Source organism: Stegostoma tigrinum, chromosome 4, assembly GCF_030684315.1.
Source record: "Stegostoma tigrinum isolate sSteTig4 chromosome 4, sSteTig4.hap1, whole genome shotgun sequence".
Lineage (NCBI taxonomy): Eukaryota > Metazoa > Chordata > Chondrichthyes > Orectolobiformes > Stegostomatidae > Stegostoma > Stegostoma tigrinum.
Genome location: NC_081357.1, coordinates 92,830,270 through 92,855,288, shown reverse-complemented (window position 1 = coordinate 92,855,288; position 25,019 = coordinate 92,830,270). Strand labels below are relative to the sequence as shown.

Below are 25,019 nucleotides of genomic sequence, written 5' to 3'. Positions count from 1 at the left end.
AATGGCAGAGCAGACTCAAAGGGCTGGATGGCCTACTCCTGCTCCTAGTTCCCATGTTCTAAGTGCCCCTGTCAAGGTGATGCTACACACAGGCTGTACTGAGGTGGGTAGTAGCTCAGCATATAATCTGACCAAAGCAACTGTCTTCAACAGAACCACCTCTAAACACCCTAAGTACCCACGCTTCAGAATGTGTAAATCAGCAAGAAAATGGATTTAAACTATGTGTAGTGATCAACAATGTCAGCATGAGCTGTGGGTGACAGCGTCTAGATATGCTACACAGTACTCAAAGAGGAATCTGGTGTCAGCTAGAAAACAACAGTGGGGAAGGACACAGTAGAGCAACACAGAGCTACAAGAGGAAGGCATGTTGTCGCTCCATGATCTGCACATACGTAACCAGCTTTCAGATAATGACACCCAGCTCCACATCTCTATCACATCAGAGGTGCTATATAAATGCAACTTCTCATTGTTTCACATTTATATTTCAAGTTCTCGAATCTGCAAAGTGAAGTAACAAAAGAGTAAAAACTGGCATAGGTCTGAAAAGAATGCTTTAATAAGCATTTGGAGGAACCCTTCCAGGTCATTCATTCACTGCTGTATGCCTACATTAAATTATCATGTATTTTGTTAAATAAATAAAGAAATAGTCTTGCATGAAGTATTGCTGTAAAGTAACAAGTAGGGATGATTCAGATTGTGACTTACTGCAAGCAACTTTGCTTTAATACAAAATGGGATCAATGATACAATTATCTTCCACTCAAGCAAAAAAAAATTCACATTGACATCAACACACTTCATACTTATATATTAATTATTATTAGTGTAAATGACTTGTTGAGGGAAGGGAAAGGGGTTTTAACAATGGCAGTTTGATCTCAGCTATATGAAATGGCACAAAAATGCTGCAGGAATTTCTTTTTAAGTGTCTTAACAGCCGGCCTAAGTGTGTTATTAAACATTTGTGAGTAAATTCAAGTTTGCTACATTAAGGTAGTGCTGATCAACTTTTTACATCCCTTTTTTTAATTATCTGGGACACAGACATTTGCTTTGTGGTTAATTAAGGAAAATCAGCTCTGAGCAAAAATAAAGATTATTTCACAAAATCCAGCATTGCCTCATTGAATTGTGTATGAGGTAATCAGTGCTGTTAGCAAATTATGGAGTCATCTGCCTGCTTATTGACACAACATGTTGCTGGGATTTCATATTTTTTTAACAGTACATTCAGAAACAGCTTTCCAAGATAATTACCTAATTCCATACTATTATGTAAAAATATTAGTTTAACTTACATCTTTCTTAAAAGCTCTTTTTAGTTTTCCCTCCAGAGGATATGGTGTCAACAAAAAAATGAACAAAATAATTATTCACATAAAATAACATACAAGACAAAAACACAAATAAGGCCATTCTGCAGCATCAAAAAGTCCACCTCTTGCAATTTTTCACAACAGATTCTACAGAATATTTTACATCCCAAGGACTGCACTATCAAATGATTTCAGAGAACTTCCATTGGGTTGATCGCACTATCTTTTGGAGGCCGCACTCAGTTTGCTTGTTGCTGGGGACCTCCGTGATGGTGTTGGGATTTTTGATGGTTTTGCGGAAGCTGGCCGAGATCCTGCTCGTGACCCTGATCTGCTAGTGTCAGGCACTGTTTCTGAAACATCTGAGCATACGGACTGGATATCCGAAATGTCAAAATCAGACGCGTCACTCCCACGACGACTACTGGCTCGACTGCCGGTCTTGCTTCCAGCTCGGCTTGTGGGTCGGCTTGGGATTTTCCTTGAGTCTCGGACTGGGTAGTCACATTAAAAAAAAAGCAAGACAAGACACATTTATGCAGTTCATCAAATAAAATCTGTTTTATTCAACCTTCGGCAATCCAAATTATTTTGCACTTGATTTGCTGACACTTCTGACCACGATTGTGGGCGGCGTGGTGGCTCAGTGGTTAGCACTGCAGCCTCACAGCTCCAGAGAACTGGGTTCGATTCTAGCCTCGGGCAACTGTCTGTGTGGAGTTTGCACATTCTCCCCGTGCCTGCGTGGGTTTCCTCCAGGTGCTCCGGTTTCCTCCCACAGTCCAAAGATGTGCAGGCTAGGTGGACTGGCCATGCTAAACTGCCCGTAGTGTTCAGGGGTGTGTGGGTAATGGGGGATGGGTCTGGGTGGGATGCTCCAAGGGACAGTGTGGACTGGTTGGGCCGAAGGGCCTGTTTCCACACTGGAGGGAATCTAATTGAAGTTCACACAAAGGACACAAATTGGTTACAAAAGATAAATATTCAGATTTTGAGATTCATCGAGAAAATTAAAATGGGAGAGTTCATTTTCCGATTTGGGATTTTACAGGAACAAGGAACAGAATGCTTGGAATCTTAGCTGTCAATTTCCTGGCCAATCTTCTAGTTTTACTGGGAAGGTTGAAGGCAAGTGTCCACCTCTTCCTACTACAGTGCTTCCCTTTGACGATGTCAATGTTGCTAGGGGTTGGTACAACATGCACCAGTCACCCTCTGTAAAGGTACCCAAATGGCCATTGCTCATTGTGCAGGAGGAAAAGGGTACTTCAAGATACGACTTGACAATCTAGAACAGCACAATCCTTTTTCTGTCCATATGTATTTTTCATCAGGTGTCACAAGCAATGATCAAAATCAGATTCTCAGATTGATATCTTATTTCTCAACAGCCTTCTCTCTCTTTTAGTTCAGTAAGGCTCATATTTTTTACAACACTTTTATCATCACATAGAGGTCAAATCCTGGCACTTTCCAACTTTAGATTCAACTTCAATGAAAATGAGGCCTTCCAGTTTAAGCTGGCAGAGAGATGTTTATGTTTTAGCAATGCCATTCATTAAAAGTATTCTGTACCATTCTAATCATTTTACAGTGAGTATAGTTAGCAATGCATGGTAAAACAATTTCTTCAAATGCATTAGAAGTTATGAATGAATTGCTGCTGTAAGACTAATTGCAGAACAGTCCACACTATCCAGCAATTTATGTGTCTCCTTTGCAACAGATTGCTGGTTATTTCAAATTAACAAGGACGTGCGCAAGAAACTAAGTTATTTTCCCAGCAAAGAGAGACTGAAAAAGGAGGTAAATGCACAGGGGATCAAGGGTAACTTGTTAAGTTGAATCCAAGATTGTTTGAATGGCAGGAGACAGACAGGGGTGGCAGAAAGCTTGGTGGTTGCTGTCTGGTGGCTTACCACACAGATCAGTGCTTGTGTCCCTTACTGATTGTGAGTTTTATAAAACAATGTAGATGAGCATGTGGCGTTATGATAGATAAGTCTGCGAATGACACAAAGATTGGCCGGCTGATTGACAGTAAGGATGAAAGTCTAAGGTTACAGGAAGATATAGACAGATTGGTCAGATGGGCAGTGCAGTGGCAGATGGACTTTAACCATGATGCATGTGAGATGATGCACTTTGGAAGAAGTAACAAGGAAGTACTCAATGAATGGCAAGACACTAGGAAGCTGAGGAACAGAGGGATCTTGGAGTGCTTGTCCACAGATCGTGAAGGTAACACAGCAGGTTAATACGGCCGTTAAGACGGCATTTGGGACACTTGCCTTTATCAGTTGAGGCACAGATTAAACAAGCAGGGAGGTCATGTTGGAGTTTTACAGAACTTGGTCAGGCTGCAGCTGGAGCACTGTGTGAATTTCTAGTCATTGCACTTTGGGAAGGATGTGACTGCATGGGAGGAGGTGCAATGCAGATTCATCAGGATGTTGTCTGGGATGGGGTTCTTCAGCTATGAAGTGAGGTGCGCTATAATAGAGGTACAAAAGATTGTGATGGATGTAGCAACAGATAAAAAGCAGCTGTTCCCCTTAGTTGAAATGTTGGTAAAATAGAGGACATATTTTTAAGGTAAAAGGCAGGAGGTGTAGAGGAGATTTGAGGAAAAGGTTTTTCACCTAAAGGGTGGTGAGGATCTGAAATGCACTTCCTGGGATGGGAGTTAAGAAGTAGTTGAATGAGCATTTGTAATGTCATAACATTGAAGGCTACGGGCCTCATGCTGGAAAATGAGACAAGTGTAGATTTAGTATAGTTTTTTGACAGGATAGCTATGGGGACCTGAAGAGCCCCATCCCAGACAACATCCTGATGATGGGGCGGCACGGTGGCTCAGTGGTTAGCACTGCAGCCTCACAGCACCAGGGACCCGGGTTCAATTCCAGCCTCGGGCGACTATCTGTGTGGAGTTTGCACATTCTCTCCGTGTCTGCGTGGGTTTCCTCCGGGTGCTCCGGTTACCTCCCACAGTCCAAAGATGCGCAGGTCAGGTGGATTGGCAATGCTAAGTTGCCCATAGCGTTCAGGGGCGTGTGGGTTACAGGGGAATGGGTCTGGGTGGGATTCTTCAAGGGGCAGTGTGGACTTGTTGGGCCGAAGGGTCTGTTTCCACACTGTAGGGAATCTAATCTAAGCCTTTTTTGTACTGTATGATCCCATAATTCATATCATTCTTAGCAGTGAAGTTATCAGGTGTTACATTGAAGAGTCTACAGAATTTCTTTCCCTGAAAAGTTTCAAAATCTACTCTACAAATGTAGAAAATGGTAGAACTATAATCAGAAGACTTTTAAAAATTCATTGGGGGAAGCTATTCACAGGTAAAGGATGGTTTGTAAGTGTGAGGTTTTTCAGAATGAGAAAATGAGAGTTCAGAGACAGTATGTTCATATTAATGTGAAGGGCAAGGCTGGTAGGTGGGGGGAATGCAGGATGACTGGAAAAATTGAGGTTGTGGTCAAGAAAAAGAAGGCATTAATCAGGTATAGACAGCAGGGATCCAGTGAGGAATACACTTTTGAGGGAAATCAGGGGACATGAGACAGCTTTGGCAAATAGGATTAAGGAAAATCCAAAGAGATTCTATAAATAGATTAAGTGTGAAACAGTAACTAGGGAGCGAATAGGGCCCCTTAAACATCAACACGGCTGCCTATGCGTGGAACCACAGAGATGTATGATAAGTAAATGAGTATTTTGAATCAGTATTTACTGTAGAGAACGACATGGAAGCTGGAGAACCTGGGGAAACAAATACTGATATCTTGAAAAGTGTCCAGGTTACAGAAGAGGAGGTGCTGCGGGTCTTAAAATACATAAATGTAAATAAATCCACAGGACCTGACCAGAACTTTGTGGGAAGCTGGGCAAGAGATCACTGGGCTCCTTGCTGAGTTATTTGTATCAGTGATAACCATGGATGAGGTGCTGGAAGACAGAAGCTTCGCTAATGTGGTGCCATTGTTTAAGAAAGAGTGTAAGGAAAACCCAGGAAATATAGACCAGTGAGCCTTACGTCTGTGGTAGGTAAATTCATAGAATCTTTACAGTGTGGAAGCAGGCCATTTGGCCCATCAAACCCACACCTTGTGAAAAGCATCCCACCCAGACTATTGCCTACCCTAAAATACTATGGGCAATTTAGCATGGCCAATCCAAACAGTCTGGAAATCTTTGGACTGTGGGAGGAAACTGGAACACCCAGAAGAAACCAACACAGACACGGGGAGAATGTGCAAACTCCACACGGACAGTTGCCTGAGGCTGGAACTGAACCCAGGTCTTTGCCCTTGTGAGGCAAGAGTGGCAACCGCTGTGCTGCCCAAGCTGCTGGAGGGCATTCTGAGAGACAGGATTTACATGTATTTGGAAAGGCAACATGGTTTTGTGCGTGGGAAATCATGTCTCACTAATTCGATTGAGTTTTTCGAAGAGGTGACAAAGAAGATTCATGAAGGAGACTGGTAGACGTTGTCTATATGGACTTCAGCAGTGCATCTGACAAAGTTCCACATGGTAGACTGGTTACTAACATGGACTCTAGAGGGAGCTAACCAATTGGATACAAAATTGACTTGAAGGTAAAGGACAGAGGGTAGTGGTTGACAGGTGTTTTTCAAACTGGAGGCCTATGACCAGTGGTGTGTCATAAGGATCAGTGCTCGGTCCACTGCTTTTCATCGTCTATATAAATGATTTGGATGTGAACATAGGAGGTATGCAGATGACACCAAAATAGGAGGTGTAGTGGAATGTGAAGACAATTATCTGGGAGTACAATAGGACCTTGATAGGTGGACCAATGGCAAAGAGTTTAATTTCAGTAAATGTGAGGTGTTGCACTTTGGTAAGGCAAACCAGGGCAGGACTTATACAGTAAATGGTAGGGCCCTGGGAAGTGTTGCCGAACAAACAGATCTAGGGGTGAAAGTAGAGTTGCAGGTAGACAGTGTTGCCAAGGAAGCATTTGGCATGCTTGCTTTCATTGGTCATGAGTATAGGAGTTGAGATGTCTTTTTGTTGGGACACTGGTAAGGCCGCTTTTGGATTATTGTGTACAGTTCTGGTTGCCCTTCCGTAAGAAGGATGGTGTTAAACCTGAGAGGATGCAGAAAAGATTTACAAGGATGTGGCCAGGACTGGATGTTTTGAGCTACAGGGAGAGGCTGAGTAGGCCTGGGCTTTTTCTCCTGGAGCATCAGAGCCTGAGGGGTGACCTCATCAAAGTTTAAAAAAAATCATAGGGTGGAGGGGTCATGGATAGGAAGAATAGTCATGGTCTATTCCCCATGGAAGGGGAGTCTAAAGCTGGAGGACATGGTTTAAAATGAGAGTGGAAAGATTTAAAAAGAATCAGAGGTGTAACTTTTTCATGCAGCAGGTGATGCATGTCTGAAATGAATTGCTAGAAGTGGTGAAGCAATTTCAACATTTAAAAGGCATCTGGATTGGGTATATGAATAGGAAGGATTTAGAGGGATATGGACCATATGCTGGCAAATGGGACCAGGTCAGACTGGGATGTCTGGACGGTGAGGACAATTTGGACCAAAGGGTCTGTTTCTAAGCTGTATAACTCATTCTATTATTGAACACTCACCTGGTACTTGTGACCGCCCCCTAGAAGGAGGGGTTGATGTTAAATTGCTTTCGTCTCCAGAGTGGAAACTTTTTCCTGACAAATATCCAGGTGGTCGCAGTTTGCTTCCCTGGATTGGGGTTACCTAGATCAGGTAATCAGAGACATGAATTAATATTTTTCGACTGTGGTGCAATTATCTTTGAATGATGTAGTAGATATATAACTATCACTTGAAATTTCAACCTGATACCCACAAAGCATTCCTGAGTATATCTGACTGTTGTTGTTGTCTCATCAAATTTGGCTTGGGATGTACTTTAGATAAAAATTATGTACACACCAGTTAAGCATGGCACCAATTGGCTCTATCCAACACAGGAACAGATCTGTCATTAATTTCCTGTCTAATTTAATGCATATTGAATGTTAGAATGATTTGTATGGGATCAACAGACTTTACCTTATCAACAAACAATATCTTTCTGCTGCGTCAAAGGATTAACCTTTACAATTTATTAATTAACTATGCAAATACATTAAATCTGGAGATTAAAGGTCATTCTTGGGAAATGTAGCACTTATCCTAATGTCACTGACATTCTGCTATAAAGAGTTGGGGGGAATAATAGTGCATAAAATACTTTTGTCAACTTGGGTTGCATACCTGATGCACGTAGAAAAACCTTTTGATTGAAGATTTATTATCCAGGCAGATCAGAGAAGTAGTAATTGGTAGAATGCATTTTCAATCAAAATTACAGTATTACAGTACACATGTAAACCCACATACCTCAGGTTTAAAACAGGTAGCCCTGATAATTACAGCTGATTAATCAGATGTTCTAACCATCTACTTTGTGGTGAACTTTGCTCACTACTCCTGAGGTGGACTCGAGTATTAAAGCCTTATTACGGGAAAAGAAATGTCTTCAGTTATTTAGTACTGGTGTCTATCTCTGATCCATAATAGAGGGTTCCATTCCCATTTTCCCTTCTTAATATTCTCACGTGGCAAAGGAGCGGTAGCGTAAGTGCCAGTAATATTATCTTTCAACATTCCAAGGACCTCTCCAATATAATTCCTATGAGTTGCTCCAAGTACCTAAAGTAAACCACGCGAAAAAGAATTCACACAGCTAAATTTGGAGTGTCAGATCTTTACTTAAAAATGATCGTTTGACTTTGGAGGTTATGCTTAAATTAAGCTGACCACTAGGGGGCAGTCTTACTGCACAAGGACAAAAAGTGGGCAGGGTTTAGCCAAACACCCCTTGACAATATGGTGCAAAGCATCTTTATAATGCCATCATTTTCTGTTTAATCACTGAACTACATTATGTCAGTCTGGTGGAAAACATTTTAAACCTTACCTTGATTTCAATACACTACTCACAGACCTTGAACTAATACAGAATACACATACACACATCTTACATAATACACCTGACAGCAGGTTGCTTCTGTGGCAATTTAACTTGTCATGGTTATTATCAACTCAAAGACAGACCAAACAGGCCAAATTACTTATTAAGGTCACTGTTCTGCAAAACCTGACATTGAAGAAGGTCTGCACATGCAACTAGAAGATCAGACATTAATTCACAGTAACTATACATGTGGAAATGACCCTGAACTGTCAAATTCACAGGGTTGCTCCATATTCAGCACAATGCGCCAGTTATATTTCAATGCAAGTGGTTCTGGAAATCAAACAGGGTGTCAGCATCATGCTCACTTTTCTTCATTTCATATTATTAAACCGAGGTAATAATATTTAATATATTATTATATATTAATATAATATTTAAAGCTGACTTTATGTTCAGAGTTGTAAAGTCTTTATGCCGTGAGAGGATGTCGTATGGCCCATCACGTTCGTCAGCTTTCAAGAGTAATTCAGATACTCTTATCCCCCCAACCTAGCTCTGTAAGGTCATCACCTTCAGGTGTCTATCCAGTTTCCTTTTTAAATCATTGACTATCTCTTACTTCTGCCAATCTCATAAGTAGTGAGTTCCAGGTTATTACAACTCTCTGCATAATAAAAAAATTCCTCAGTCCCCCTGCATCTCCTGACCAAAGTGTGTGTCTCCTGCTTCTTGTACCATCAGGTAACAGGAATGGTTTTCTTTTGTCTACCTTATCCAGACCTGACATTATCTTCTAGGCCTCTATCAAATTTCCCCTCAAGATGCTTTTGCACCAAGGAGAACAAGCCAAGCTTATCTAACATAACCTTGTGACTAAAATCCTTCAACCCTGGAACCATTCTGGTAAGTTTCATCTCATGGACTCTCACATCTTTCTGAACATGGGATGACCAGAAATGGATGCACTACCCTACTTGAGGCCTAACCCAGAATTCTATCAAGTTCAAGATTTCATATGCCTTGCTAAATAACTCGCAAAGGGTCCCCTCACCTTTAAAGATCAATGTAAATGGATCCTCATGCACTCCTTATAACTGTGCCGTTAAGTGTTCAAAATGTTGCTGTATCCCTTCTGCCAAAACACATCATCTCACAATTGCCTGTCCAATGTGTCAGCTTATCTGTGTCCTGTTGCAAGCAACTGGTATCATCCTCACTCTTTAACACTCCAAGTTTGTAATTACTAGCAAGGTTTGAAATTTTGCTCTGTATTCCAATATCAAATTAATTTAACAGAAACAGCTATGGTCCTTGCACTGATGTTTGAGAGGCACTATTGTCTACTATCCCTCAGTCTGAAAAACAAATGCTCACAAAGCACCTCTACAATCTCTGTTTCTGTGGCTATTTTATCAGCATCCTGAGTAAACACAATTATAAAGTTATTGAGTATTCAATCTTTGTCCTGGATTTCAGAGCATACATCATCCTCTTTGTCTCTACCTATCTGTCAATGTCTTACTATTTTCTCTCTCTCTGACTCATTTTCCACTTCACATTCTCTCTCAGTTTTTAAAGTATTTGGAGTGGTTTGATAATAAATCCTTCATAACATGCCCAGATGAAGAACCAGAAGTCTGGTTCACTGATACGAGGGTCAATCACTGACTGTAACAAACATAAACCATTCTGCCTGAATGCTCAACAGCTTTTCAGACAGTTGACCACATCACCCTCTTCCAAAACCTCTCCAATGCCATCCAGCTGGGTGGGACTGCTCTCACCTGGTTCCATTCTTATCTTTGTAACCTTTTCCCTGCAGATTTGCTAAATGATATCTCTCACAATTAATATACCGATAGAATATTCCCAATTATTCCCTTCATTCCCTTTTTACTCTTCAACTCCAACTAAAAGGATTCTGTCCTTGCTCCTTAAGGTCATTCTATACATTTAACACTACAGGTCTTCACTAATAAATACTGCCAGCCCACCTCCCATTTTCTTTCCTCAACTATTAGAATAGTTTGAATCGCTGAATATTAACCATTTAACCCTCTCCACTTTTAAGCTGTGCTTCTGTTATTGCCAATATGTCATACGCCAATACACCCGACAGCCCAATGGCCTAAACGTGGCTTTTACCAGTTGCAAAATCTCCCCAGCCCCGCCCTCATCCCATGACCAACCCTCCCTCTCATCCCTGCCGCCTTGACCTGACACAACCTGTCCATCTTCTCTCCCACCTATCCACCCCTCCCAACTCACTGACCAATCCTCATCTGTACTCACCTATCACCATCCCACCTACCTCCCCCAACCCCACCGCTCCGCTCTATTTATTTCAGAACTCCATTCCCCCTCCCCATTTTTGAAGAAGGGTGCTGACCCAAAACATCAACTTGCCTGCTCCTCTGATGCAGCCTGGCCTGCTGGGCTCCTCCAGCTATCTATAACAAATTAAGCACATTTTCCCTTAACAAATCGTACTGATATTTCTGAATAATTATTAATTCTACCCCAAGTAATTGTTCCTAGAAGTTTGTACACCACCAGAGTTAAATTGTCTGATCTGATGAGATAGAATCCTTACAGTGCGGAAACTGGCAATTCGGCCCATTGAGTCCATAGCGACCCTCTGCACAACATTCTATCCAGACCCACCTCCCACTCTATCCCTGTACCATCACATTCCCCATGGCTAACCCATCTAGCCTGCACACCTCTGGAAACTATGGATAATTTAGCATGGTCAATACAACCAACGTGCACATCATTGGACTGTGGGAGGAAACCATGGTACCTGGAGAAAACTGACAGCGACCGGGAGAGTGTGCAAACTCCTCACAGACAAACAGTCATCTCAGGCTGGAATTGAACCTGGGTCCCTAGCACTGTGAGACAGCAGTGCTGACCACGGAGGCATTGTGCTGTGCCATTTTTACAACATTTTTTGAACAAGGCTGTAATATTTGTCATTTTCCTGTCCTCTAGCATTATCCCTAAATTCAGGGAAGAACAAAATATTATTGCCAATGCAATTTCTGTTTTTACTTCCTTCAAGACTGTACCTCATCTGGCCTCAGTGCCTTATCTACTGACAGCTTATTTCACAATTTCTCCTTTGCAATTTTGAACTCTTCTCGTGACTGAAATCACATTTGTCATGATAGCTTGGACAGCATCTGGTTCAGAAGTAAATACAGATGCAAACTGTTCATTTAACATCTCAGCTATGCTCTTGCTTTTACGAAAACCAACTTTTGGTCTCTCTTTGGCTCTATTCCTCTTTTCACTATTGATGTGCTTATAGAAGATTTTGGGATTTCCCTTTACCTTAGCTACCAGACTTTTCTCATAATCTCTCTCTTCTCTTATTTGCTTCTGGCTGCCTTGAGATTTTTTATAATCAACCTGTTCATTAAGTGTATTTTACTTCCTGACACCTGTCATAAATGTACTATTTCTTGTTTAATGTAATTTTTACCTCCTTTGTCAAAAGAGAGCTCTGGAATTGTTTATCCTACTTTCCCTTTTGAGAGGATATCCTTCAATTGCACCCAAACCATTTCCTGTTTGAAGGTAAAAATTGTGATCAGAGATAATGAGAACTGCAGGTGCTGGAGAATCCAAGATAACAAAGTGTGTAGCAGGATGAACACAGAAGGCCAAGCAGCATCTCGGGAGCACAAAAGCTGATGTTTCGGGCCTAGACCCTTCATCAGAGAGGGGGATGGGGAGGGGTTTCTGAAATAAATAGGGGGAGAGGGGGAGGCGGACCGAAGAGGGATAGAGGAGAAGATAGGTGGAGAGGAGAGTATAGGTGGGGAGGGGATAGGTCAGTCCGGGGAGGATGGACAGGTCAAGGAGGCGGGTTGAGGTTAGTAGGTGGGAAATGGAGGTGCGGCTTGAGGTGGGAGGAGGGGATAGGTGAGAGGAAGAACAGGTTTGGGAGGTGGCGACGAGCTGGGCTGGTTTTGTGATGCCGTGGGGGGAGGGGACAAGCTGGGCTAGTTTTGGGACAGTTGTTATCCTGTTTGAAGGTAGCCAATTGTTTAGCATCTGTCTTTCCCACTAGTCGATTCAACTCAGCTCTGTTCTTGTGCCATTGAACAAATGGTAACGATACAAATTAAGAAGTGGTGTGAAAATATAGGAGAAAGTCATTTGTTGAGCGAGACTACAGAATCTGAAAAATTACTTGCATGAGTAACTACCAATTTAAGCATTAAAGGCAATTTGATTTTGAAACAGGATCATTATTTCTGAATCTAAACTGCAACTCAGAACTAAAAAATGTGAACATTGTTGATGCGGATATCCGAAACAAGAAACAAAATGCTGAAAGCACATAACTGGTGTACTGGCGTTTGCATGGAGAGTTTTTTTTAAGTGTAAATCATTCTTCTGAACTCTGTTTTGAAAAATGGCACACACTGAAGATGTTAACTTATGTGCAAAGTCTCCAGAGACCAAACAACTTGGTGCATATTTTCAGCATTTTCGGCTTTGTGCTTCTGTAGTTCACAAGGTCAGAAGTCACACGATGTCAGGTTATAGTCCAACAGGTTTATCTAAAACCACAAGCTTTTGGAGGGTACTCTGACGAAGGAGCAGTGCTGCAAAAGTGCTGTGATTTCAAACAAACCCATTGGACTATAACCTGGTGTTGTGTGATTTCTGATCTTGTCCACCCCAGTCCAACAACAGCATCTCCACATCATCTGCAGTTTACAACAAGAAAGTCTTGAGATTTATTCTTGCACTTCCCAATGTATGTGATGTGAACACATTCACTGGTCATACTTGATAAATTTGTACAGACTAAGCTTGGGCCCCACCTGGCCCACATATTCAGAACTTATATTTCACTTCAAATTTCCAATACATCTTTTTCACACTGGCAAGCCTGAAATTGTCATGGTGGGGTGTTCTTTGGTCAAATGCAACATTGTGGAAAGTACTGGTACAGCCCTGGAAAAATGGGTCAAATTGATACATATGGCCAAGGATATGTATCCTCCAGGGCTTATTTAGAAATTGTGAGGGTTGACCAGGTCAAGATTCTTCTTCCCCACCTTGCAGTATCTGAAATATAGCATTCTGTAGCTTTCATGGTGCACTGCTGAACAGATTCCAGAAAGGAAAATACCAATCCTGAAAAATCTACAATCACAGAAGCTATGCCAGAAATATCAACAGTGAATTACAATCTAGCGTGGACTGCATAGGCAGTAAACCACTCCATCATGCAAGAGACACATGAAGCTTTTAAGAGAAGTGAAAAAGACCTTTGGGAAGACATACACAATTACATGATCCCTTCTTGACTCAAAACAAGATGAAATTAATGAAAAAGAATAAATGGTTGTGGAAAAATTGAGGGTGTCATAGAAAGGGAAGGTTAGAAGATAAATGAACACTAGGTATTGAAAGGTCAAGATGCATAAAGGGGGTGCTCAAAGTGTGGAAAAATCTCAACTAGTTCTAGTGTTACAGATTAAGAAAGAATAATCGGGCTATAACTGGGCCTCTTTTTCAGGATTCAAAGTTTTATGTATTCTTTATCTTGGACCTTAGAGTTCAGACCAAACTCGTCAATAATATTACATTTATGCAAACGACTTGTTTAGGATAGAATTGCTGTACACTAACTGATCAATGATGTCAAATCCTCCAACCTCCTGAAAAGGAAACTTTACTACCTGCAATCATTTCACTTTTCTTTCCCCTCACTAAGTTAGCTTTAACCACAAGGTTAAATTGAAATGTTTATTTCCAGCAATAAATCTTTAAGAATAGATTACTGAAGTGCAAAGGTGTTCAAACACTGGCCGATGTCCCTACAGTTTTGTGCACGCACTGTTGCTACACAGTGATTTAATTCATTTCTCTGAAAGAAAATGCAAAATTTTCAGGAGGGTATTCGCAAAAAGTAATTAAAGTTTATAATCATTTCCCACTGTTTCAATTTCATATCACAAACCATTATGTAGGAGAAAGAAAATAAAATGCATTTGGAATCCTGAAAAACAGCACAAAATTCTTCCCAGAATTTCCAAACAACAAACGTTTTGTCATAGCCCTTTCCAAGATGGGTAGTTAAACTCAAGGTCAATACAAAAGAGAATTGATTGACCACTACCAGCATTTGTCTTTTAGACTGGGAGTACTTCACCGTACTATACCTCTGGTGATGGGATTCGGCGTTCAGGGGACTCTGGTGACTTAAAAGGACTTGATGTTTTGCTGTTTGTCAACCATGGTTTATCATAATTGCGGATTAAATGTTGGGATGTCTGTGTGAAACAAGGATACATTGAAAATGAATGGAAATTTAGACAATAAAATAAAATGATCAGGAATAAACACAGTGTCTTGGAGGAGGAAATGCAAATATGAAGGAGTAAAAGTTTAAAAATACAATGAAGATCCCTTCTGTGACTCCAATCAAATGAAGAGTGTAAATGTGAGTAAGGTTAGTGAGCAATCTGCAACATCTAGCATGCATTTAGGTCTCTTTGGTCAGTAGGTTATTGCAAATGTACACTAGCTAATACTTCACAATAAATTCCGGACAACAAAACTGAAATCAGATTCAAATGTTATGGTTGCTAATGACAATGTAATTAATGTAACAAAATAGCCGGTTAAAAATGAGATTGCTGTAACAATGCAATTAAGCAACACATGGAAGCCAATACCCTGAGTGCTACTTTGGGTTAAAATAACTGGGCATGCCAAAATACACTGATCGCAGGAAACAATTGGAAGTGATTGCGCTGCTCACCGTTACCTTGGGAGGTGTACTTGTAGTAACTGGCGGAACTGAAACACTCTGACTGGCACTGGAGGTTGACCTGTTTGGAGAAGCGGCCCTCGATGATGGCCGTGACCTACGACCCCGTGATCGGAAGGCAGCCACAGACTGACCAGTGGTTTCAGGAAGCATGAATTTTTCACGCAGTTCAACGTTTGTCCTGCCCTTTGCTGCAGACAAGAATAAAACAATAGTTCAAATTCAAATCACTGCTATTAATATGATCCAGCACCAAACTTACAATAACAAGGTGAAGTGTGGAAAGAAAATAAAAGAGTACAGGAGGACTAAAAGGTGGTAACAGAATGATGAAACAATACTAAAATTTGAATTGATAGCCTATCCATACCAGCAACAGAACTTGCAACAGCAGCACTCAACATTTGGGCTTGTGTATGTATAGAGCATGACATGAATTAGCCCAGCAAAATTCAGAAAACTTAAATGGAAATAAAAAGAAGTTCTGATCTTATCAAATGTTTCAGTTCAGTTTCACACTGTGAGCTATGCAAGAATTTGGACTCCACTAACGTCATGCAGTCAGTTTAAGAAAGCCCAGGGGCCCATGTAAGCAAACCCAACTCCAAAAACTTGTGCAGAAGCTTAAAACAGCACATCACTTTCAGGCAGAACAGATATGTACATTCCACTTAGGAGGATGCTAAATATCAGACAAGGTGACCACTTACTTGCAGTGAGTATTACTGCGGGTAAAAGAAAAAAGTCATATAAGCAACTTCACATGCATTTCAAAATGGCCGATCATTCTGTATTTGGTTAAAAAAACTAAAAGCGCATTGGATTACAGTTCTCTTTTAAAAAAAACATGAAAAGCCTGCTGTAAGCTGCCATGTGGGTTAAGCCATACAGAATAGGAAAGCACACAGGGGAAAGAAAAGACACAGAGGATTGCCAACCTATAGGAGACTGACTGGTAATTGAAGAGTTTGATTCCGAACGCAACATTTTACTTCCATGATGATGAACTAGAAGAAATGGATAAAGGGATTGCATCACATCAAAGGAAATGGAGAAGAAACCTTTAGTAGGAAACAGGAGCAAGCAAAGGATTGACAAAACCAACACCCATGAAACCATTTAAGCTCCTTCGGTCATACAAATAAGATAACAATTCCAGGATACTTAAGTTATTTGTGCAAAAAGAAAGATTTAATCTTTGCTGATTCTTTCCACGCCTTTAGTTAAAAGTCATTAAATTCTCACATTCCCGTCTCACCCCCCGCTCCAAACAAAACCCCAGTAAAGGTGGTGATTCTTGGCAGAAAGGTGACACTTGCAGCTTTGACTCAGGTGACATGCTTTGAGTCTGAGGTCAGACGGAGTGCATCAACTGGCTAACAAAGGTGGACATATAAGTGAGCTCAATCCATTCCACATTCACCCAGTTCACAACAAAAAATTGTGAGACAGTAATGTGGCGGATTATTTTTCCCCACTGTGGCTTATTATGGCTGAGGTCAGTTCTAGTTCCTGAAGAACATGCAGTGCTGCCAACGCTGCAGCGTTGGTCTGGAATCTCCAGAATTAAAGATTAATATCCAGCACAATGTTACAAGAAATATTATATGATCTTTAAAAGGAAGTTGCATGTTGTTTTCACGTTCCTTCAGCACTTTCATTTATTATTTGCAAAAGCATTGGAAACAGGTTGTTTAACTGACCAGTGCTGTTCTGCAGGGATCAGTGCCAAGTCCACTTTTGTTTGTCATTTATATAAACAATTCAGGTGAGAATTTAGGAGGCATAGTTAGCGAGTTTGCAGATGACAGCAAAATTGGTGGTATAGTCAACAGTATCTAAGATTACAAGGGGATTTTGAATTAATTGGGCCAATGGGCCAAGGAAAGGCAGATGGAGTTTAATTTGGATAAATGCAAGCTATTGCACTTTGATAAAACAAACAAGGGCAGGACTTGTACAGTTAATGTTAGGGCCCTGGGTAGTTTCGTCAAACAGAAAGAAGTAGGCTTTCAGGTCTTTGAAAGTTCCGTCACAGGTAGACAGGGTGGTTAAGAAGATGTTTAGCAAACTTGCCTTTGTTGCGCAGCTCATCGAGTGTAGGAGTTGGAATGTCATGTTCAGGTTGCACAGGATATTTGTGAAGTACTGTGTATAGTTCTGATCGCCCTGCTATAGGAAGGATACTGTCAAATTGGAGAGGGTTCAGCAAAGATTTACCAGGATGTTGCTGGTACTGAAGCATTTGAGTTTAGGGAGAGGCTGGGAGTTTTTCACTGGAGCATAGGAGATTTAGGGATAACTTGTTAGAGGTTTATAAAATCAGGAGGGACATAAGATAAGGTAATAGGCAAAGTCTTTTACCTAAGGTGTGGGAGTTCAAAAGCAGGGGGCATATTTTTAGGGTTACAGGAGAAAGATTTAAAAGGGACTTGAAAGGCAACTTTTTCACACAGAGGCTGGTTTGTATGAGGAATGGACTGCCAGAAAAAATGGTGGATGCAGGTACAGTTACAACATTTAAAAAGACATTTGGACAGGTACATGAATACAAAAAGGTTTTGAAGGATGTGGGCTGAACACAGGCAAGTGGGATTACTGTAGTTTGGAAAACTTGGTCGGAATGGACGAGTTGGGCCAAAAGGCTGTTCCCGTGCTGTGTGACTCTATGACTGCAGTCATAAACCTTTCAGTCAGGTAGGCAAGAGTCTGTAACACTAAACTTGGGGAGAAGAATGGGATAGATTCTGTGACTAATGGCAGGACAAAGGGGAAAGACAACCAGAGACAACCGATCATGTGAGACCTTCAGAAATATATCCAACCAAAATAGACAGCAGTATATTACTCACTGGTCCATTATTGAAGCCTATTCTTTTACTAAATAAATTGCTAAAAATTCCATTAAGAAACAAGCAGGCAATCAATATCTTGTGGCGGTATTGCAGCACATGACAAGAGCTAGTGGTGTTGAAGTAGGTGATTGGTACAGCCAGCCAAAATACAGTTCACAACCTACCTCTGCAGGGGTCATTTTTCACCAGAAACTCATCGAGTGCCATCCAACCTCCTCCAACACGAACCATGACAGTACTGCGCAGGATGCGGACGAGCCGCAACTGCTGCGAGTCACCAAACTGCAAAAAGGGCAGCAAGAAACAACTTAGCAGCGGATTAAATTAGTCAGAAATCAAAACAATGATATTGCTAATGAATTTCTCTTCTAATTCATAGCCATTGTTTTGCATAAAGCTTTTAATTTCTGCAGTTGCAAGCTTAACTTTCAACCAGTTTGCACAGCTAATTTGAAGGGGTGAAGAATGATTAGAAGGAAAAGCAGCAGCAGAGACTTTTTTATACCCAAACAACTGTGCAATAATCGAAAATAAGCCACTGGAAAACAGATTGGGAAAGCCTTTCCAGGTCCAACTCATTTATACTTGGAAAGCCACAAAGCAGCAGTTACTGGCTTTTAGCACACAGCACAACAGGTAAAACACATCAGACATTTATGTTGTTCTGTACCTGATTTCCCAGGAAGAACTAAGTCATGGAAGAGAACATGAAGAAAAAGAAAATTAGTCACAACAGCTTTGGTTTTGAAATATAACAGTGCTCTGAAATGAGTGGATATTCATTTACAAAATTCAAGATGGAATTTCCAATTTTTGTACAAGACAACTAAGGCCAGTAAAGAAACCTGCTAAGGAGTGAGGTAAGATTCCTTTATTGTAACAGGGTACACGTTTATTCAATTTTCATTCTTTTGATAATTTTGTTTTTGCCTTCTTTCTTGTTTTCTGAGCTAATGATTTAACTTGGGCTACAATTAGACATTGACAACTCTCCAGTGCCTCACTTAAGTGATTTATTTTTTGTGTGAAGCTAGAAGGTAACTGTCACTGTGTTTCTTACTACTGTTCTTTCAATACCATGCAAGATCTCATCCTCACTGGACAATCACACAAGTATGCCCCCAGTATAAGTGAGTGCATAGCTATCAAGAGCTATAACCTCATGTGATTTATCAACTAGCCTTCCTGACTCAGGAATTACAAATCCAATTGCCTAGGACGCGACTGATTCAGCATAGACTTGAAACTGAATAGTTCCTCACTTTCATGACGTGGGACTGTACAGGTTGATGCACTTTCCCACTGACATCAGTTTACTCAAATATACTTCCAGAAGAATTAACTGTGATTTGTTTATTTGACATTGCTACCCAACTGAAAAATTACAATACATATCTGTCTTCTACATACGTTCCTCAACAATGAAGAACAATTTGAGAGAGTTTTTGTTAACTTTGTTGGTATGGATAGGCAATATTACCTTCAGACTATACAGGCTACATGCACCTGGTAAATTGTAAAATTCCTAGGGTTCATAAAATAATACTACAAGCACACTGTAAGTATATAAAATTGGATAGCTACAGCTCACTCAAACACTATCCTCTGGTCAATGGCAGGATGAAGGAATACTTGCTGTAGTTGTGTTTATTCCTATTTGGAAGCCACATTTGGTTATATTGCAGCAATTACCTTTAGTCATTGCTCACACTGTTAAACCTGAGATAGAACCCCAAGCCAATTGACATTCATAGCTTATTGCACTCGTCTACTTGTGAAATTTCTATGCAAGTTAAAAACAGTATTTATCAAGTGCTTTTTGCACCAATATATTGTGCGAGAAGTACCAAGTATACAAAGGGTTGCAAGACCAACCTTTTTCAGGTAGCCCCATTCCCACAGCCTAACTCTGTAACTTGCACAATACTACAGTATGCTCAGTATGTAAGGTAATGGCACAAAATGACGTGTGATGTAGCTTGAATATTTATGAGCATCTGTTAAAGTTATAATTTTTATTCCCTGTAATGGAGAGATTTTCAAATAGGATTAATGACATTGTACTTAACACATGGAAAGAAAACAAACAGTGCATGTATCTTAAATTAAAAAGAAATAAATATTGTGAATATTAAAAATCAAATTGAAGTTTTAATTGTTTCTATTTACACAGATCAGCATCAGGTTGTGAGAGTCACAAGCATATGGGACCATTATATGTAAGAGCATAGTGTACAAAAGCAAGGAAGATAAGATAAATTGTATGAGGTGCAGGTTAAGTCTCAACTAAAGTCTTGGATCATTTCTGGGCTCCAAACTTTAGTGACTTTATGAAGGCATGAGAGAGAGAGCAAAAAAAATTTACAAGAATAGTTCTAGGGATAAAGAACTTCAGCCACATAGCAAAAGCAGAGAAACTAGGATTGTTCTTCTTGGAGAAGAAAAGTTTAAAAGAAGTTTAAAATAAATCTAAATCATGAATGGCTCAGGCAGAAATGGATAGGGAGAAACTGTTGGTGGAAAGATTGAGAGTAAGAGGGCACAGATTCCAGCCAAAGAAGCAATGGTGATAAGGAGAAACAGTTTTACATAGCAACTGGTTAGGATCTGGAATGCCCTGCCTGAGAGTGTGGTGGAGACAAGTTGAATTGTGGCTATCAAAGGGTAACTGGACCATCATCTGAAAAGGAAAACATTTCAGAGTGACAGGAAAAGTTAAGGGAGTGGCATTAGGCAAGGTATTCTTATTAGATAGCTATCACAGATATGATGGGCTGAATGGCCTCATTTGTGCTGTGAGTATTCAATAAATAGCAAATAAAGGCTCATTCCAACCCCAAAAGGCTAGAAAAATTATTAATTACAATTGGTTTTTCTTCAGAACACGCAGACTAATCTGGTTTCTGACTGTACCAAATAAACACACAAAGGACCCAGAGATAATGGGAACTGCACATGCTGGAGAATTCCAAGATAATAAAATGTGAGGCTGGATGAACACAGCAGGCCAAGCAGCATCTCAGGAGCACAAAAGCTGACGTTTTGGGCCTAGACCCTTCATCAGAGAGGGGGATGGGGAGAGGGAACTGGAATAAATAGGGAGAGAGGGGGAGGCGGACCGAAGATGGAGAGTAAAGAAGATAGGTGGAGAGAGTGTAGGTGGGGAGGTAGGGAGGGGATAGGTCAATCCAGGGAAGACGGACAGGTCAAGGAGGTGGGATGAGGTTAGTAGGTAGCTGGGGGTGCGGCTTGGGGTAGGAGGAAGGGATGGGTGAGAGGAAGAACAGGTTAGGGAGGCAGAGACAGGTTGGACTGGTTTTGGGATGCAGTGGGTGGGGGGGAAGAGCTGGGCTGGTTGTGTGGTGCAGTGGGGGGAGGGGACGAACTGGGCTGGTTTAGGGATGCAGTAGGGGAAGGGGAGATTTTGAAACTGGTGAAGTCCACATTGATACCATATGGCTGCAGGGTTCCCAGGCGGAATATGAGTTGCTGTTCCTGCAACCTTCGGGTGGCATCATTGTGGCAGTGCAGGAGGCCCATGATGGACATGTCATCTAGAGAATGGGAGGGGGAGTGGAAATGGTTTGCGACTGGGAGGTGCAGTTGTTTGTTGCGAACTGAGCGGAGGTGTTCTGCAAAGCGGTCCCCAAGCCTCCGCTTGGTTTCCCCAATGTAGAGGAAGCCGCACCGGGTACAGTGGATGCAGTATACCACATTGGCAGATGTGCAGGTGAACCTCTGCTTAATGTGGAATGTCATCTTGGGGCCTGGGATGGGGGTGAGGGAGGAGGTGTGGGGACAGGTGTAGCATTTCCTGCGGTGGCAGGGGAAGGTGCCGGGTGTGGTGGGGTTGGAGGGCAGTGTGGAGCGAACAAGGGAGTCACGGAGAGAGTGGTCTCTCCGGAAAGCTGACAGGGGATGGGATGGAAAAATGTCTTGGGTGGTGGGGTCGGATTGTAAATGGCAGAAGTGTCGGAGGATAATGCGTTGTATCCGGAGGTTGGTAGGGTGGTGTGTGAGAACGAGGGGGATCCTCTTGGGGCGGTTGTGGCGGGGGCGGGGTGTGAGGGATGTGTTGTGGGAAATACGGGAGACGCGGTCAAGGGCGTTCTCGATCACTGTGGGGGGAAAGTTGCGGTCCTTAAAGAACTTGGACATCTGGGATGTGCGGGAGTGGAATGTCTTATCGTGGGAGCAGATGCGGCGGAGGCGGAGGAATTGGGAATAGGGGATGGAATTTTTGCAGGAGGGTGGGTGGGAGGAGGTGTATTCTAGGTAGCTGTGGGAGTCGGTGGGCTTGAAATGGACATCAGTTACAAGCTGGTTGCCTGAGATGGAGACTGAGAGGTCCAGGAAGGTGAGGGATGTGCTGGAGATGGCCCAGGTGAACTGAAGGTTGGGGTGGAAGGTGTTGGTGAAGTGGATGAACTGTTCGAGCTCCTCTGGGGAGCAAGAGGCGGCACCGATACAGTCATCAATGTACCAAAGGACCCAAACAGGATGAAGAAAGAAAACTAAAGAAAATCTGCAACAACCACAAGTGAAATGCAGTGGCTTAGCACACCTTTCAAAAGGTGTGTGGGATTTGTTCTCCTGTAATTCTGAATATTTACTAGAAACAACTGGGAGCGGGAGTTGCTATTCAGCCCTTTGAGCCCGCTCTGCCCTTCAAAATGATTATGGTTAATCCTCTGTAAAGTTACTGCATAACTTAAAAGTAAATGATTTGCTTTGCTAAATAATGTTGAGATTTATCAATTAGTATGCTGGAAAGTTTACACATCTGAAATCAAGTGAGGACATTAAAAAATAGCCTGGCCTTATCGTTGAAGGTTGAGGCTAAATAATTCTTAGTTAGTTTAGAGGCTAAGATTATTAAAGGCTATATTTTAAAAAAAATAATTATGGCATATGGGTGCCGCTGGCTAGACTTACTGGCCATCCCCAGTTAACAGTTAACCACATCGCTGGAGACTGGAGTCACATTGTGGGCTTGACCAGGTAAGGACAATAGATTTCCCCTCTTAAAGGGCAACAGGGAGCCAGATGGGATTTAAAAAAAAATCAATTGACAGTAGTCAATTACAACAAACACATGGTTTGTCCACTGTTTAGCTTTTTATTCTAGCATGATGGCTCAGTGAATAGCACTGCTGCCTCACAGTGCCAGGGATCTGGGTTCAATTCCACCCTTGGGCGACTGTCTGTGTGGAGTTTGCATATTCTCCCAGTGTCTGCATGGGTTTCCTCCGGGTGCTCCGGTTTCCTCCCACAGTCCAAAGATGTGCATGCTAGGCAGATTGGCCACGCTAAATTGCCCGTAGTGTTTAGGGTTGTATAGATTAGGTGGGTTATAGCGGGGTGGGTATGGTTGGGATGCTTTGAGAAGGGCCTGTTTCCACACTGTAGGGTTTCTCTGATCTGTGAATTCAAGTTTCACCATCTGCTGTGGTGGGATTCAAACTCATACCCTCAGGTCATTAACATGGGATGCTGGGTTACAGTCCAGTGACATTACAACTGCACAAATGCCTCCCTTGATTTCTAAAATCAAATTTTGAATTCATTCAAAAGGATATACATTACTGGCTTCATGGAATGAAATGGATTTAATTAGAACAGAAAATTTTGTGTAAGATTGTAAGCAGAATTGAGGAATGAGAGCAGTGAAGATGTGATGATTGAAGTAACAATAAAGGGAATTTAGTAGTTAGATGACGACATCTGATGTTCACATCTATCTCTGTTAATGAATGCTCTAAAAGTTAACTCTCAAAGTAGAAAACAGGAATTTTTTAGGGAGTTTATTAACAATTCTATTAATAAAATCCCAGAAGTTTTAAATTGTGTAGGCATAGTCAAACGACCAGACTACTAAGATGCCATGCAAGGTGGACATGTGCCTGTGGTACGGGTTAAGGGAGGGTGAGCTCAGTTGCTTGCAATGCAGCTAAACTAATTTTTGATCTCACAATCACTCAATTACAGGTACGTTAGCAACAGACAAAATGTTTGTTTAATGGACTGTTTAATCATCACCAATGTTAAGTTGTAGATAGACAAAACTGCTTTCCTTGACGCAATGGATTCACAAACCGCCATATAATTTTAAAATCAAATTTTTTAAAAAGGTAGCCACAGGAACACCTCACCAAGAGATCACAGCAACAGCCAATGAAAACTGCACATTCCCTCAGTTATTTGGGCTAGAAATTATGAGGGAGATTGGAAACTGCATAGGAATAAAGTTCTTAAATGACAAGGAGAAGGATGTTGTAAGATTAGCAGTTTAAGTGGGAATTATTCAAAAATGCTAGAAATCTGAACTAGGACGAAACCAGTCAGACGAAAGGATGCATCCGTAACCTTATTTTCCTCCTTCCATGTTAATTAACTGACAACACATTACGCTAAAGAGCAACTGAACATGGGCAATCAATGCTGCACCAGTTAGCAAAGCACATATCCTATGAAGGTTTTAAAAAAAAACAAATTCTGTGTTTTTATGAACATGTTGCTTTAAATGTACACAAATAATGTGTTTTTCACAATTGTTCTAAGTGTCCGAGTAGGCACGTTAGTTGGTGACTAGCACACTGCTCCCTCCAGCAAAATACTCACCTAAACATTGCCAATCAGCTCAAGAGCTGACGTGCGAGCAAGGGTGAATATCTTGCCCTATCACAGTCCACAACACTGATCATCTGGGTCTCCAGAGGTTGCCACCAAATCACAGGCTGGCACCTCCTGTATCCCAAAGTCTATCAGTCAAAACCTGTTCCTTGAGGGATTCAGCAGAGACAAGGAAGGTCTTTGTTCTCTTCTTGCAGGATGTATGTTGCAAGGCAAGGGGGCATTGGAGGCAAGGGCACAGGGGTGACTTTTAGAGATTATCCCATTGCCTTCCCCACAATCCTCACCTCTTTTTTTCCCCCAGCTTGAAACAATAGGAGACCCTGTCGTAATGTCGCAGGCAGCTTGCACTCATTTCTCAAAGAAAGTAGCCATGTTTCTCACCCATTGGCTGCCAGATGATTGGGGAGATTGAGAGTTGAGGTCCTA

General features: G+C 41.5%; 1 protein-coding gene across 2 annotated transcripts in view; it reads right to left on the bottom strand.

Moving 5' to 3' along the window:
• Positions 1-706: 706 nt before the first annotated feature.
• Positions 707-25,019, bottom strand: part of dst (dystonin) — a 528,150-nt gene continuing 503,837 nt past the window's right edge. The window contains exons 85-92 of one of the 2 annotated variants that reach the window (XM_048530256.2): positions 18,628-18,645; positions 18,122-18,239; positions 16,041-16,109; positions 15,813-15,827; positions 15,094-15,293; positions 14,492-14,602; positions 6,952-7,075; positions 707-1,822 (exon numbers count right to left, since the gene is read on the bottom strand). In XM_048530256.2, coding sequence (XP_048386213.1) covers positions 1,548-1,822; positions 6,952-7,075; positions 14,492-14,602; positions 15,094-15,293; positions 15,813-15,827; positions 16,041-16,109; positions 18,122-18,239; positions 18,628-18,645 — 930 coding nt within the window. In that variant the 3' untranslated portion in view covers positions 707-1,547. The remainder of the gene's footprint in view (positions 1,823-6,951; positions 7,076-14,491; positions 14,603-15,093; positions 15,294-15,812; positions 15,828-16,040; positions 16,110-18,121; positions 18,240-18,627; positions 18,646-25,019) is intronic. The other variant, XM_048530258.2, reaches the window with a different exon arrangement.